The sequence below is a fragment of the Drosophila virilis genome, chromosome 3 (genome assembly GCF_030788295.1).
Source record: "Drosophila virilis strain 15010-1051.87 chromosome 3, Dvir_AGI_RSII-ME, whole genome shotgun sequence".
Classification (NCBI taxonomy): domain Eukaryota; kingdom Metazoa; phylum Arthropoda; class Insecta; order Diptera; family Drosophilidae; genus Drosophila; species Drosophila virilis.
The window spans coordinates 1,716,953-1,734,491 of NC_091545.1; the positions used below are offsets into that span (position 1 = coordinate 1,716,953).

Genomic DNA, 17,539 nt, shown 5'->3' on the forward strand with positions numbered 1-17,539 from the left:
TCATTTAGGTTATACAAATTCCCCCTTTTTAAGATATAGATATAGATATAGATATATAGATATATAGATATATAGATATATAGATATATAGATATATAGATATATAGATATATAGATATATAGATATATAGATATATAGATATATAGATATATAGATATATAGATATATAGATATATAGATATATAGATATATAGATATATAGATATATAGATATATAGATATATAGATATTTAAGGATTTATTATATATATATATAGATCTTTTTAGGGAGACTCAGCTCTAACATTGGAACTATCTATTCATATGTGTTCAAAGCCAATTTCAAGTAGAGCTCAAATCTAGCCTGTTTTTTGTATATGAAAATATATTTATGAATATCTATATTTTCAGTACAAGAGGCAGTTTATAATATGAATATATGCATAATATAAAAAGAGAATTGTTTTATACAACTTTTGAGAATATGCGACAGAACAGGATTTGAACCAAAAAGCGAATCGAATCCCAGCGACAAAATTTGTCACGGTTGCCGACTTGATCCATCAGTTATATAGGATAGTTAGGTGTAGAAAAATATAGTTATAGTTATTTAGATAAATATATGCATAATAAAAATAACTATTTAACTAATTAACTAATTATATAAACCCATAGATCTTTTCAATATGTCTAGTTCGTAACTAATGCTAGCATGATTTAATTCGATTGGACTAAAACATAACGGACCGTTTCTTGCCAGATCTTTGAGCAAGATGAATTTAATCGTGCCACACAATCCGACTAGGAAGTGTCGCACGTCAGTTTATAAATAATTGCAATTAATTGCGATTAACATGAATTTGCATTTAACTTACAATTGGCCAAGTTCTGGAGACAATTATTATGGCAGCTAAATATGGTAAGTATATATATATTTATAAGTATTTTATATATATATACACTTTGCGATAAGCAACCCGCGTTCGGGAGTCTACTTGAGGAAGAGCCCGGCGATATAAATCAAACACGCGAATTATGTCAAATTTGCAGTCACAAACAATAAATTGAATTTTTTCGCGCTGACATTAAGCAGATACGCGGCATTTGCTTGTGTAATAAATTATATAGATGCCTGTACAGTATGCAAATATATATATATATATATATATATATGTGCATATATATATACGTCGAGGATTGTGTAAATATTTGCTGCTCCAGCTGCTTCCGTATGGCAAGCCAAAAAACCGTAAAAATCTCTTTCAAGTGATTTTTCCAGCCGTTCACTGATCACGTTCGTTGCGTGATATTTGATCCGGTTCCGATCACGTTATCTGCCTGCTTGGCGCAGCTAGCAACAACTGTTCGCTTAGAAGTCCCGAGACGAACTGCGATCAGGCACGAGAGAAACCGAAAGTGCGAGTCCAGTTGCGCGCTGCCCGCTGCTCGCGCTCTGAGCCGAACCGTTTGTCGGCTTCGGCTCGTCTGCCGAATACAAATTTGGCCATTCGCAGAACAAGTTCGCTTTCTTTGTTCGATGAGGCGCTGTAAACGCCGACGCCGGCGACGACGCTGACTTTGCGTTCGCCTAGCTGTTGGCTGTGCGACGGCGTCGGCGTCGGCGTCGGCGTCGGCAATGTCGACTGAGAATGCGACGGAAACTGCATTCGCTGCTGCTTCTGCCTCTGCTGCTTCTACTGCTGCTGCTGCGACTGTATTGCAGCTCTTTTTATACTCTTACAGTGTGTATTTAAATTTTTTCAAGCAATATGTAACACATATAAGCACAACTTTTTGGTTTTTCAAAATATTTGAATGCAACATAATTTAATCGTAACTGGGCTGTAGCTTCTACGAGAATCCCCACCGGATATGGAGCTTTCAACGAGCTGTGTAGATACATACATATATGGCAAACTTTAAGGTATTTTAAGTATTGGCGTTCTTAAACTGAGATTATTTCGTTCTTGAAATGACTGAAGTTAGGCAAGAAATAGTAAAAACAAAATTAAGAGTGCTTTAGTTAAAATTTCCAGACTAGAAGATACCCTAAGCGCAGCCCCAAACTAAATTAACTCTGTTGCTTAAAATTCGATCTTTAAGAAATATTTAGGGCTTAAGCATGGCATATAAAACCGTGCATATACCTAAGCACACAGGTAAGGCAATAAAAATGAGTGGTATATTCTGGACGTGGGTCTACTCTATTAGTATATACATATCAAATTATTAAAATCTGGATTTATGATTAATAAGACACCGTATCTGATCCATATTATGGGATCACAATATAGATCATCTTGATATTGATAACATTGCTTAAACATTTCAGTCACGTTTGCATTGTAAGAGTATTCAGACTTCGACGCAGCGTATAAACCTACGCGCTCTTGTTTGTTTTTGTCGACGTTGCGCCCCCGCAAGCTAGCTGCAGCAAAGCACATAGATGAGAGCTGTTGTAGCTATTGTTGTTGTTGTTGTTGCCTGCTTTTTATGGCTCTGTGTATTCTGTGTGTTCTTCGGTGGCGAGTTGTTAACTTAAATATTTGTGCTTGACTATGCCGAGCTGCCCGTCTCGAGCTGATCTTTGCACAGAAGAAGTTGCCACAAGAACTCGTTTGCTGGCCCTTGCCCAATTGCGGCGACATCGACTGCGGCTGTCAACATGACCCACCCCCCCTTGGTAGTAGGGGGAGAGGAAGGGAATTACCAGATGTGACCAGAGCGCATTCAGGCCTTGTGATCGCATTTATTGGGCCATTAGCTGCCGCTTATTAAGTGGGAACACCCACCCGGCAAAGCTAATCAAAACGTGTGTAAAAAGCTGATAACAGAGAGAGAGGGAGAGACACAGAGAGAGAGAGAGAGAGAGGGAGAATGGGAGGGGAAGACTTTTAACTGATAACACTTCATTTGAATTTCGTGTGGGTCGCCTCAAACTTTTGCCACATCTATTGTAAACATATTTAGTTAATTTGACAGCCATTTGATGATGAGAGAGAAAAATAAAAAGACGGCCAACTTTTTAAGTGGCAATCGAATCGAATCTGTGAAAAAGCAACACGCCATACAAGCCTATCTTCCCGATCTTCTTCAAACTCTAGCTGCCACTCTAGCTCAGGGTATGCACACTTTGGCCTGCCGTTTGTCGTACGGCTCCCCTCGCCTTCACCCTCCGTATGTTTCTTAATTTCAAGCGATACGCGAAAACACTCTTAACTATGTTTTCATAGTTATTTCTGTTATTCGATCAGAATTCAATAAATAGAAAATAAATAAAATATTACCATGAAAAATTAAAATGGAAAAAAACACGCTAGGGCTGCGCAGTTGAAATATACCGACTGCACAATACACTGTATTTGCATAAAAACTAAAATACAGCTGCGAAAGATTATTGCTTTAATCTTTCAAGGCTCTAAAACTGTAGAGCCAAAATGAATAGCTTGTTTGTGAATGTCAAACTGTACGGTTTCTCTTTAAAATCTAATTATTGGCTGTTCAACCTAATGATGACTTTAAAACTGTAGAATTTTAAGCCCGCCATAGTTATTATCTCAAGGTTTGCGGCTGTCAAACTGTAAGTAAACAGTTATGCGGTGACTCGCAAACTGTAAATAGCTATTTAAATTAGGAGGAGTAGCTCAAAGTTTATGTCGAAATTGTATATTAAGTCTATTATGATTAATAGTTCATGCCAACGGTGACTTTCAAACTGTAGAGGTAAAAGCCACCCAAGGAGATAAATTAGCCCGACATTTGTGAGTGCCAAACTGTAAATTTATATCCAGCACTGTACCTGTATAAAGTTATGGACTGAATTTTAGATAACGACAAACCAAATACTCTAAGCTGACTCTAAAACTGTATAAATGTGACTCTAAAACTATAGAAAAACTGATTGTTGCCCATTTTCGTGTGCTAAGAAGACTGTGAATTAAAAACAACTATTAGATATTATTATTTACCCAAACTGTAAGCGATGACTGTTAAACTGTAAAATATATAGCTCTAAAAGCTGTCTTAAAATGAACAATGCTTTTCACAAGACTTTTAATTGGGTAATTGGTTCAGCCGAAACCACGCTCTTAAACTAAAGGAACTAATGCACCCCTTTTACACCGCTCGAACAGAGTATATACAAATATTATTACAAGAGTTAGAACTTCGATTGGAGTTGGCAGAGGGGGTGGTTAGGGGGCAGGGTGTTTGGGGCAGCCATGTGTCAGCAGATTGGAGAGTTAGGATCGTTTCATTATGGAGCCGACGACGTTGTCTGCCTTTGCAATTTGCTTGTTTTGTTTGCCGCGTCATGCAGGCCCAGTTTGTTTTTTAGTGGGCTGGGCCGCCAATTCGGAGCAATATGCAATGTCATATGGAGCCGCCGCGCCGCCACCCGCCCCTTCCTGGCTGTCAGCGGGCGAGCAGGCGCAAAAGACAGGGCCATAAATCGAGCGCATGTGTCCAGCAAATTGTCAAAGATCTTTTGACACCAGCTGCGTCAGCTGCTGCGGCCCAGAGGAATAGATGATAATTTATTTGATCACGCTTTCCCAGACGATGCGACATTGACGGAAGCGCACGAATTGGCCAATTCGCCAATCCGACAATTTGCCAATTCGCGAGAGACGACAAAGCGAAACTCAACTTCGATTTGTTTGCATTAGTCGCAGCGATCAACAGATCAACTGATCAACTGATCAACTGCTCAACTGATCACTGATCACTGATCGTCGCGGCCTTGGCGCCTTATTAAGCAAATGTATAAACAACTTCCTGGTTGTTAAGGATAAACACGATGCTCGCTTGATAAAACATTTTCTAATTAAATCTCTACACATAAATCATGACTAGAAAAGTAGAAAATATTCTTGGCTCGCGCTTCGAGTTGCCCGATTTGCAACTAGAATTCTATGCAAACAGAATGTGTTGTGGTTTTTTATGGGGGAATTATAATTCCTGCGGCGAACCGGTTCATTGGGAATTATAGATCCTGCTTTGAACCGGTTCATTTCGAGAACTTCGATTGATATAACTCGAGGTTCGAGCAATTAAAATTCAATATAAATTAAAACTGTTGCGGTTTTTTTTTATGGGAATTGTAAAACCTCATGCGAACCGGTTCATTTCGAGATTTAGAGCTCCGCCTTTTTGCAACTAGAATTCCAAGCAAACTAAAACTTTGGTCTGTTTCCTTCTGGGCTTTATATTTCCTGCTCCAAATCGGTTCTTTTGGCTTAACTTCAATTGATTTAACTTGAGGTCCGACTTTTCATTCCTGCCTTGAACCGGTTCATTTAAAAAACTATAACGCGACGTTTTAGCTCCCACGTATGAAACTATAATTCAACACAAACTAATACGATGTTTTATTTGGTTTGGAATTATAATTCCTGCTTTGAACCGGTTCAGTTTAATAACTCCAATTGGCATAACTAGCCGCACGGAGTTGGCTTTGCTTTGGTGTGCTCGGTGCGGCTTTGATTTGTTCAGAGTTTACGGACAGCAAGTAAATACATCTTGGCAATAAACAAAAATTTCTTGACACACATTTGTTGGCAAAAATTAATCCAAAAAAAAAATAACCATAAAAAATACCATGTTCTCGTTTACCTTCTGGAGGAACGAGGCGAAGAGAAACCAGCGCGAGAATGTCTCGCAGATCTGGAAGGATTTGAATGCAACATTTGTGACGTAAGCACAGAGTGAGAGAGTGAGAGTGAGAAAGAGAGAAAGAGAGAGAGAGAGCAAACTAATTTGTGGCCGTGTTGCAGCTTCCTCGGTTGGAGCTGGTTGATTTACACCATCGCCGTCATTGTCATCTCCATTTGCGGCTACTTCGCCTACTGCGAAAGCTGCCGGAGAACTGAGATTGTCCGACGAAGACGCGTTGTTCAGCGCGCCCAGGAACGGTAAGTTCGGTAGCCCAGAAATATTATTCTGTACTAAGATCTAATAGCTTCCGATATAGAAATGAGCATAAGTTTATGTACACTAATCTATAGTACCCTAAATGAATTCATGAGGATCGCAGAGTAGGGCGGCACTTAAATGTACGTTTGTACTCAATTAGGAGCGCTCTTAAAAGCGATCTGCATTTATTTAGTCCTTTCGAGCATAGTATATGATAGAAATGGACATAAAATGATGTACCATAACATTTGTGACCTTACATGAATTCCTGAGAATCGCAGAGTAGGGCGGCATATAAAAATACGTTTGTCTTCAATTTGCAACGCAACGGAGACTTTCTATAAGCTTCTGCACTGCGATAATCTAACAGTAAACATACTACAAATATGAATAGCTTTTCGATATGATAGAATTTTATACAATTTCTTACTTAATACCTGAGAATCGTAGAGAAGAGCGCTATTTAAAGATGTTTTCATTCTATTTGTGGCGCATAAAGTGATTAGTCAGCCAAGCTGGACAAGCATATACTATGTATATGCAATAGAGCTAACAATATATACAAAATTCAACTACAATACATATTCTGTGGTTATGTGCTCCACTTAACAAATGCGATTGAAACAATAATAGTGCTATTTGGAATTCGAAAATGCAGTCTGTGTAGTTCGATTGAGATGTTTATTTCAGTTGCAGTTGTTGCGCCGAACCATTAACTGCTCGTTTTTTTTAATAGACCACCGCAGAAGCGACGCCCGAATGCTGCCTACCGGGATCATCAGATCTATCGTCACATCATTCTCAGTGTGGCCAAGTATATGAAGAATCCAGAGGGAGTGCGACCGTTCATCGATCACATGGACCATCTGTATCCGTTGCGGCACTCGCAGGCCGAAATGGCGCTCAACATTGGCCACACTGGCAACGAGGCTAACGGCACAGAGGATTGAGTTGGCAAGCTTGTGACGGCATTTATTTCTTATTACTTTTTTGTTCAAATTATCGACAAGCCCGTGCGAGCACACACAGACTGTAAATTTGATAGACCCGCCCATGCCCTACCTTTTTTAATCCGCCATCGTGTTGAAACGAAAACAAAATTAAAGACAGACCACAAAACGTGTGCTTCTCTGTGCTGCTCTTCTTCTTCTTCTTCTCCTTCTGCTTCTTCTTCGCCGTCTACTATAACAGTTCATGCGCAGTTGCGCGCACAACTGATGCGGCCTAAAAATATGCAATGCTATTTATAACGGCGCGTCGTCGACTGTCCGCCGCTTCCAGCAGGCGACTGGAAGGCCCGACAAATATAAACAAATGCCATGTGCGTCAAAAGCTCGGCGAAATGCGAAAAAGCGTCGCCATAAACTACGCGAAAGCTCGGCTGCCTCTCTTTCCTGTTGCGTATTATTGCAGGCGCGCGTTCCAGTTCGCTCTCTCTCGCGCGCTCGCTCACATTCTCTCGGGGCGTTAGTCCACTTGCTGTTCGCCTCGTTGGCCCAGTCGCCAGTCAGACAGTCAGCGCGTCGCACGTACGCACGCATCGAGCAGCAGCAGCAGCAGCAGCAGCAGCAGCAGCAGTAGCAGCAGCGCGGGCGCGTTCAGTGGTTGTTGGAAACAGTCAGACACAGACCAATACATTCACACACACACACACACACACACGCGTGGCCAGCAAACAAAATTTTCTGTTCTTTCTGTTCCGCTTTTGGCCAAAAGTTCTTTCATTTTAATTTCCCCCTTACATTTTATGTGTCAACGTTCAAAAAACGGGCGAGCAAAAAATTAAAAAAAAAAAATAAATAAATAAAAGAAGAGCGCAAAGTTGATAACATAATTTTCAAGTTTTCAGCTAGTCAAATTATGCAAATTTATTTAATTAACTTGTGAATAATTGAAAACGAAAAAAAAATCAGGGCACACCTGCGCACATGTCACACACACAAACTGTGCGTGTGCACGTGTGTGTGTGTGTAGCCTCCTTTAGATGTGTGTGCGTGTGTGTGTGTGTTGAAGGCTAAACGAAGCAGCAGCAGCAGCAGCTAGCAAAAGAAAAGCCAACAAGTAAAAAAAAAAAGGAAAGCATAAAGTGTGGCATGTGCCCCAAAAACATTGGAGGCAACATCAATGCCAGGCAGCACGTGTGGCAAGTGCGCGAAAACTATGCGGAAAGAGAATTAAGCGGAAATTGAAAAATGAAAAGAAAAAAAATGCATTCATTCATTAAACACAAAATGCAAAATGATTTATACAGAAAACCCTGAAGCATTAAATATTATTGAATGCAAAAATCTAAAGAAAATAAAAGAAAAGAAGAATTAAGCATAACCAAGGAAATATTTAAAACATGAGTACGAAAATATATAGAAAAAATAAATAAATAAACAAAATAAAATATTAAACAAAATATAAAAAATTTAAAGAATGAGAAAAAATTAATACGAATTTTAACAAAACCAAAAGATGATTAAAAATTGAAAAAGAAAATGTTGAGGCCATAAAATATTAAATGCACAAATAAACTAAAAATTATAGATTCAAAAATAAATAGATATAAAAAAAAATAAATAAATAATAAAATAAGAAAAAAATTAAACAAAATGAATAATTGTAAACATACCAAATAAATATTAAAAACCTTTACGCATAAAATATTATTGAGACAAATTTGTTATAAATATAAAAAAAATGTTAAAATGAATGTATATAGTCGAATGTATAGAGTAGAAATAGTCGTAAATATCTAATTTGCGAACTGAACAAACTTTTGCTCTAGCAGGCAAATTTTGTTGGTCCCAATCTCTTCAAACTTTTGTTTTATAACAATTTCTTTAAAATTTCTTTAAAAATCCAATATAAAGTCTAAACAAATGTTTTATCATCAACAAAAAAAAAGCATAGCACGCAAAAAGAATCTTAAATAGAGATTTTAAAGAAAACACCAGTGTTAGTCAGTTCTGTTCGCGTTAAGCGAGCTTTCACTGTGCTCCTTTCAAATACCCTATAATGCCACGCCTTAGCATTTATCTAGATTGTGTTTTAGGCCCACATAACTTATCGTTATCTTTAACTTAATGTTCTGATACATTTACTTTTAAATGCATGCATTAAAATATTATTTGATTGATTTACGAGCACCCTAATTAGTGTGACCTAATCGTAAATAATGCCCACGCACCTAGACATTTGATAGTTTTCCGCCTCGTTGCAGCCAAACAAAGTGATAAAGACAAAGTGTTCAAGACAAAATGTAATAAATGTAACTAAATATACAACAACAAACAAATAACGAGAGAAAAAGCAACAAAAAACACCAAAACAACTAAAATCGAAAAAAAAAAAACAACAACAACAAGAAATGAAATCAACAAAAACAAAAACGAATCAGTAACCAAAAATGTTGAACAACACTCGAAAGATGTCATGTCAAAGGTGAGTATACAACACTGGCTGCAGCCATAGACACACCTAGAAACAACACACACACGCACACACACACACACACACACGCGCACATGCACACGCACGCATCCTACCTCAACAGCAAGCGAAGCAGCAAAGCAAAACATAAACAACCCCAAAAAATGCCCACAAAAGCCAAAGTTAACGGTTCCTGGCAGCCAAATGCTGCGCTGCTCGCTGCGCAGTCCAGCATCTGCGTCGACGTCTCTGCAGCCGTGCCTTCAAATAGGCAGCGCAAACAAGCAAATTGCTTGAAAAGCTCAATGCAAAAAATGTTTGGCAAGCGACAGCGCAGGCAGCGCAGTCACTCGGCAGCTAGTCAGATGTTTGGCTAGCAGCAGCAGAAAGCAGCGCAGGCAGCGCAGTCACTCGGCAGCTAGTCAAATGTTTGGCAAGCAGCAGGCAGGCAGCGCAGTCAATGTTTGCCGAGCAGCAGGCGGACAGCGCAGTCACTTAGCATCTAGTCGAATGTTTGCCAAGCAGCAGGCGGGCAGCGCAGTCAGCGCAGCCAGCCGGGATTAACGCCAGCTGAAGCCAAGTCGCTGTGTAAATATTGAAAAGCTCATTTGAGCAGCGCTGCCAGCATCGCTTCAGCTTTACATTTAACGTTTTTATGCATCACACACACACACACGTACAATTTTTTACAGGCGCTGGGCTTATCAATTGAAACAGTTTCCAGTGCTTGCAAAAATATATATTATATTTATGCTTTAAATATGTGTGTAAATATTTATGGGAATAAACTAACTAAAATAAGGGCCAGTTTTTCGGGAAAAATTACTTATGAGGATCTAAAAGAAATCAATTTTCTTTTTGAGTAAATTAAAGGAAAGATTTCTCAGCGGCTTGTCGATATTTAAATACCCTGTAAATACTTTAAAGACGTTTCATATAAAAACTAAGGTTTAAAGTTCGCTTTAAGGAAGATTTTCGAATATTATGATAGCGACACAACGTCAAATCGATAACATGATATCGATAACTAGCTGTTAAGTATTTTGCGATAACAAAGAAAACAGTGTTGGACAATTGAAGAAACAGAAAGCGAGTCGATAGCAAAATAACGAATAAGACTTGATTGTCAAAATAAAAGATTAAAGATTATAATAACTAGGTCTGGTACAAAAATCTAGAAAATCATGCTAATCTTAAAGTTTGAAATATGTTAATAAATAAATAAATAATTTTAAATCATATTTCATAATTGAATTTAAGCGAAATTGTTTTTTGTTTGGGAACTTAAAGAACTTTAAAATAAACCTAAAGCTTTGAAAAAACTATTTCTTTATAATTTTTTTTTTTAAATGTGGTTCAATCCATTTTGGATATTGCAAGTGTTTCTTTTCACTAGCATTGCCCCATTTCCAGTAACAACTTTTCTTTTATAGGCAATTTCTCTTTGTGGGTGGGGCTGGATACGGGGGATGGGGCTGGTTTTCCACCCCGCCGCGCTGTCATAAAATGCCGCAGAGCTGAGCCTGTCGTGTCCTGGCGCTTATCTTCGTCCGCTTCAACTTGGCAGTTGCCGTCTTCTTCTTCTTCTTCTTCGGCAAGTTGTTTATTTTGTCGTAAATTTCTGAGGCTCAAGGACGGCACGCCCGTATCATAATATTACACGGCAAACGCGAGGGAGCGGGGGTGGGAGGTCAGTTTATCGATCACACAATGGGAAATTTCACACCTTGCCACAGAAAGTCGCGCTGCAATTTGTGTGTTACGCCCACCTCAAGGTCGCCTTCGGCTGCCTTTTGCATAATTCTAGGGTCACCAGATAGACCTGTCTTCTCGCCCCCTCCCTTTCGTTCACTCGGAGCTGGGATTTTTCACACATGGCCGGGCTGCATGCAACATTTGCACTTGCGTCCAGCTCACAAATTACGTTGCATACTTCAAGGCTGGCCGCTAATTTACATGTCGAACGGCGCGTGCAACACTTTGCCGCTTTCACTCGGTTTTCTTTTCATTTTTTTTCCCAAGCGGTTTTCTTCGTAAGCCCCACCTCCCCTTCTTATTGCCACATTTATAAGCTGGCGCGTAATTGTTTTCCCTCTCTTCCCTCGCTTCCACGCCCACATTTTCAATTAGCCTAGAAAGAACTTAATATCCCCCCTGCATATACGAATTAATAAATATGTGGAGCATATTGGGGAAGAGCTTCTCCTTGTCACTCTTCCTTTCTCGCTCTCTCTCTCTCTCTCCCTTTCTCACTCCCTTTCTGCCATATACTATTCATACTATGTATAATATAAACTTTATACTATAGAAGCGAAGTTCATCAATAATGAATTTTCCACATATTGTGCAACTCACAATTCCTGTAAAAAATATTTCCCCAAAATCTCATTTTTTGGTCGAAACTCATGTGTAAGTCTCACCCCTAGGATTCGGATATAGAGATGGATCAAAATTTCCTATCATCATAACTCGGTCAAAACTAATCCAATTTCCATGAGGTTTGGCTTTTTCTGCATGGTTTTCCCTTTAGATTAATTTGGCATTTAAATCTGACAACCCATTTTTTGGTCGAAATTCTTGTCCAAACCTTGCCCCTAGGATTCGTGTATAGAGATGGATCAAAATTTCCCATCATCATAGCTCGGTCAAAACTTATCCAATTTCCATGAGGTTTAGCTTTTTCTGCATGGTTTTCCCTCTAGATTAATTTGGCATTTAAGTCTGACAACCCATTTTTTGCTCGAAATTCATGTCTAAATCACACCCCTAGGATTCGTATATGGACATGGGTCAGAATTTCACATCATCATAACTCGGTCAAAACTAATCCAATTTCCATGAGGTTTGGCATTTTCTGCATGGTTTTCCCTCTAGATTAATTTGGCATTTAAATCTGACAACCCATTTTTTGGTCGAAATTCTTGTCCAAACCTTGCCCCTAGGATTCGTGTATAGAGATGGATCAAAATTTCCCATCATCATAGCTCGGTCAAAACTTATCCAATTTCCATGAGGTTTAGCTTTTTCTGCATGGTTTTCCCTCTAGATTAATTTGGCATTTAAGTCTGACAACCCATTTTTTGCTCGAAATTCATGTCTAAATCACACCCCTAGGATTCGTATATGGACATGGGTCAGAATTTCACATCATCATAACTCGGTCAAAACTAATCCAATTTCCATGAGGTTTAGCTTTTTCTGCATGGTTTTCCCTCTAGATTAATTTGGCATTTAAATCTGACAACCCATTTTTTGGTCGAAATTCTTGTCCAAGCCTTGCCCCTGGGATTCGTATATAGAGATGGTTTAAAATTTCCCATCATCATAACTCGGTCAAAACTTATCCAATTTTCATGAGGTTTGGCTTTTTCTGCATGGTTTTCCCTCTAGATTAATTTGGCATTTAAATCTGACAACCCATTTTTTGCTCGAAATTCATGTCTAAATCACACCCCTAGGATTCGTATATGGACATGGGTCAGAATTTCACATCATCATAACTCGGTCAAAACTAATCCAATTTCCATGAGGTTTGGCATTTTCTGCATGGTTTTCCCTCTAGATTAATTTGGCATTTAAATCTGACAACCCATTTTTTTGTCGAAATTCTTGTCCAAGCCTTGCCCCTGGGATTCGTATATAGAGATGGATTAAAATTTCCCATCATCATAACTCGGTCAAAACTTATCCAATTTTCATGGGGTTTGGCTTTTTCTGCATGGTTTTCCCTCTAGATTAATTTGGCATTTAAATCTGACAACACATTTTTTGGTCGAAATTCATGTCCAAACCTTGCCCCTAGGATTCGTATATAGACATGGATCTAAATTTCCCATCATCATAACTCGGACAAAACTAATCCAATTTCCATGAGGTTTGGCTTTTTCTGCATGGTTTTCCCTCTAGATTAATTTGGCATTTAAGTCTGACAACCCATTTTTTGGTCGAAATTCTTGTCCAAATCTTGCACCTAGGATTCGTATATGGACATGGGTCAAAATTTCACATCATCATAACTCGGTCAAAACTAATCCAATTTCCATGAGGTTTGGCTTTTTCTGCATGGTTTTCCCTCTAGATTAATTTGGCATTTAAATCTGACAACCCATTTTTTGGTCGAAATTCTTGTCCAAATCTTGCTCCTAGGATTCGTATATGGACCTGGATCTAAATTTCCCATCATCATAACTCGGTCAAAACTAATCCAATTTCCATGAGGTTTGGCTTTTTCTGCATGGTTTTCCCTCTAGATTAATTTGGCATTTAAGTCTGACAACCCATTTTTTGGTCGAAATTCTTGTCCAAGCCTTGCCCCTGGGATTCGTATATAGAGATGGATTAAAATTTCTCATCATCATAACTCGGTCAAAACTAATCCAATTTCCATGAGGTTTGGCTTTTTCTGCATGGTTTTCCCTTTAGATTAATTTGGCATTTAAGTCTGACAATCCATTTTTTGGTCGAAATTCATGTCCAAACCTTGCCCCTAGGATTCGTATATAGACATGGATCAAAATTTCCCATCATCATAACTCGGTCAAAACTAATCCAATTTCCATGAGGTTTGGCTTTTTCTGCATGGTTTTCTCTCTAGATTAATTTGGCATTTAAATCTGACAACCCATTTTTTGGTCGAAATTCATGTCTAAATCTTACCCCTAGGATTCGTATATGGACATGGGTCAAAATTTCCCATTATCATAACTCGGTCAGAACTAATCAGATTTTGTAGAGGTTTGTTTATTTTTCTGCATGGTTTTTCGTTTAGAATAATTTGGCATTTAAATCTGGCTATAAATTTGTTCGTCGGAAATCAGGTAAAAAAAATAGACCCTCCAAAATCTGTCTCAGGATATGCAAAATGTCCCCTTACTATAGCTAGGTCAAAAAAATCAACCGATTTCCAATAGGTTTGATTTTTTCTTCATAGTTTTCCCTCTAGATTAAATTTGTCGTTTAAATCGGACTACAAATATTTTGGTCGCAATTTATGTAAATAGTATGCACAAAATATTATAAAGATTGGACTATATTCACCGAAGTTAATCAACACTGCATTTCTCATATGTGTGTATGTATGCGTGCGTGTGTGTGAGTTGCGGTGTGTGCTTGTGTGTGTATGTTATTTGTGTGTAGAAGGAAGCTTGAATGTTTGTAACGGCAGCTGCACGCCGGTCTTAGGGTATCTCCTAGTCGGTTACTTCCAGTAGTCATGCTATCCAGAGCCTTTCAAAAAGTTGAACACATAAATATAAATTTAAAATATCAATATGTTAGCTTATATAGGGAAATAAGTCACATGGAATACATTGAATATTTCCATTTAATTTTCCGTTTCAAGTTGAAGTGGAAAAGTGAAAAGCTTCAAGCATTGCCCTCAGACTAATATTAACACATTTGGCTGATCAAATTGTAGCATATGTTTTTATATATCTACCTCATTTATTATATATATTCATGTGTCACATGCGCCTACGCCAAGATTTACGACCGCAACGTGTCCGTTTTGGACCACGTCGCGTGTTCTATTCCGTTCCCTTCCATTCCGTTTCGTTCCGCTCTGTTGCCCCCCCAGCTTGGGCCAGACATCTGTTATCACTAAGCTGAAAGCGAAAAGAAATTAGAAAGTAAGAGTGAGCACATAAAAACAAACCAAATACATATAAATACAATCTATATGTACGACAGAAAAAACGTCAACAACCGAAAGCTAAATATAAAAGAATGTGAAAAACAACGAAAATATTCTCTCGTGTCTATGGAAAAAAATTTGTGAAAATTTAATTAAACTTGCGTAGACTACGAGTTACTCTATATTAAGGCATTGTTTAGCTAAATCTTATACAATTTTACATAAGTTTTCATGCGACTTGCCACATGAAGGCGTTTTCATGACTTCCACCAAGAAGGGTGGAAAACACGTGGAAGACTCTTATATTATATTTACATAAATTTCATTATTGTCTTACCTGTTTTCAAATGCCATCGTGTCTGCTTCTTAACAACATAGACCAATCCGTTTGTTTAGACTGATTGATTGACTGACTGATGGGCTCGCTGATTGACTGATTGATGAGCAGCTAAATAAGAGCTGTAGAGCTTTATCTGTTACATATGACTGGTTCATATTGGCTGCTTGTTATCTACATATATATATATATATATATATGTATGAAATTTCTTTTTATCAATCAGACTCACTGCTTGATTGATTGACTGATTGACTGTTGGATAGGCAACCTAATAGAAGCTAAAAAGCTGAAGTATTGCATAAATTTGCTTCATTTTGGCTACCAATTATCTTCATATAAAATTATTTATTAAGACTGATTGATTGACTAACTGATTGATTGATGGATGAGCAACGAAAAATAGACTTAAAACTGAATTTTGGACATCTGTGTGGTTTATATTAGTGGATTCTTATCCATCTTATCCATATATGTATAAATATATATGACTGAACAGCATGAATAACTAATTGACTGACTGATTGATTGACTGATGAACAACGCACAGCCCAAACTGTAAGAGCTAGGTAGTTGACATTTTTAAAGTAGTTACTTTTTTAAAGCAAATAGAAGATTATTTCGTGCGAGAGGTCAAAAATGGTCAGAAAAACTTGTTTTATCTTCATTGACGGTATTTTCCCTATTCTTAAAGATTATATTGAATATATCCGAGAATTGAACTTTCGCCTTATCCTATTTAAGCTCAAGCGGAAAAATCTATTCAATAATGTAGGAAACCTTCTTTAAAAACAATTATGAAGGCTACCCAGTATCTGACACACCAGACCTATTTGTTAACTTATTACCATCACCTTCAGCATTACCTTCGCCTGTTCTGGCCGATATCTGACACACCTGAGCTTTATATTTCTTAACTTATCGCCGTTTCCCATAGCCTGTCATTTAATGTGTCGTATTTTAGAAATAGAAATAAGTTTTAAAGCATTGCGGAACATTAAAAGCGACAAATGACGGCGTCAGCTGTCAAGGGTCGCTGCCAATCACAGAAGCGACTGCTACGCCCACATGCCACACCCCAAAAGTGCCGCGCCTATATGTATATGTATTATTTATTTAATTGGTGCACTAAAAGTAGCCTCGATTAAGATATAGGTATCCGGCCTAATAGAGAGTTGGCTGCAGAATGACAGCGATTGTCAAGTGTGTGTTGCATAAAGCGGCAGCGAATTGCCCCAATGCCAAACAGTGCGCACAACAATTGCCACATGCCACATGCCGCATGCCGCATGCCGCAAGCCGCAGACCCAGCCCCAGACAGAAGCGGAGCCAAAGCGAAAGCCAGAGCTATGAAATAGTCGAGCGCCCAGCGTGGGGCCAATAAATTGTAAATGAAATACAAGTAAAAGAAAATACGGCAAAAATAAGTCTTCCATCTCTCTCCCACCTACACTCTCTTATTCAATTGGTCTTTGCCTCTCTTTCCCCACCTTTACCACTCTAACTCGCATGCTGCCTCTCTACCTCTCTCCCTCTCTCTTGCACGTCCTTCTGTTCCTTTCAATTGGCAATGCAGCGCACAGCTGATGCGAATACCTTAACGCCGCACAGTGGTTCGCATATAGCTGAATATGGCACAAAAAACAATTTTAAACAAAATTTAAACAGAAATTTCAAACAAATTGCAAACAAAAATTATAAACAAAACTAAAATATAAAAATAAATTTAAAGCACATTGCGGCCCACTGTGCATCGCCCCAATGCCACGGCTAAAATCTATTTGAGTACAAGTAATCAATGCTCCAAAGTAAATTAAATTTCTTTGAGCAATTGCAACTTTCAAAGACTTTTCACAAGTTTTTCTTCAGCTGTGAACCACTGTGCATCGCCCCGCAGCCAAGTCTAAGAATCATATAATCAACTCTCATCAAAACTTAATCCAACTTTAAGAGCAATCGCAACTAACAAGTTTTTTGATTAAGTTTTTGCTACATTGCGTCCCACTGTGCGTCGACGCGCCAGCCACGGCCAATTGGCTGGGCGCTCAGTTGGCGCGCAGCTTATCAATCAAACGGCAAATAATAGCAACAAATAAACGAGCAGCAGCAACAACAACAACAACAACAACAGCAACAACAATGTGAACAAATTGACATATTGACAAATTGACATATTGATGTATTGACATATAGTTGGCGCCTGCACTAGCACTGCGGCTGAATGTCAAGTTGCAGGCGAATTCTTCTTCTTGTTGTTGTT

General features: G+C 38.4%; 2 protein-coding genes across 4 annotated transcripts in view; one reads left to right on the forward strand and one right to left on the reverse strand.

The window, feature by feature from the left end:
* slow (slowdown) overlaps positions 1-17,539 on the reverse strand; it is a 65,306-nt gene that overhangs the window by 31,132 nt on the left and 16,635 nt on the right. The window contains exons 2-3 of one of the 3 annotated variants that reach the window (XM_015175548.3): positions 14,748-14,913; positions 14,348-14,536 (exon numbers count right to left, since the gene is read on the reverse strand). The gene's annotated coding sequence lies outside the window, so the exon portion shown is untranslated. Of the gene's footprint in view, positions 1-855; positions 1,379-14,347; positions 14,537-14,747; positions 14,914-17,539 lie in introns of those variants that run through there. The other 2 variants (XM_070208236.1, XM_002046056.4) reach the window with 2 other exon arrangements.
* LOC6623273 (uncharacterized) lies at positions 5,464-7,016 on the forward strand. The gene is made up of 3 exons (XM_002046058.4): positions 5,464-5,674; positions 5,755-5,892; positions 6,630-7,016. Exons 1-3 carry the CDS (start codon positions 5,580-5,582, stop codon positions 6,841-6,843), a joined length of 447 nt encoding a protein of 148 aa, XP_002046094.1. The 5' UTR covers positions 5,464-5,579; the 3' UTR covers positions 6,844-7,016.

Bases quoted from the DNA above. Each gene is read 5' to 3' on its own strand.
- LOC6623273 (XM_002046058.4), top strand. From the start codon at position 5,580: ATGTTCTCGTTTACCTTCTGGAGGAACGAGGCGAAGAGAAACCAGCGC. The intron at 5,675-5,754 runs GTAAGCACAGAG...GCCGTGTTGCAG, and splicing joins TTGAATGCAACATTTGTGAC to CTTCCTCGGTTGGAGCTGGT. The intron at 5,893-6,629 runs GTAAGTTCGGTA...TTTTTTTAATAG, and splicing joins GTTCAGCGCGCCCAGGAACG to ACCACCGCAGAAGCGACGCC.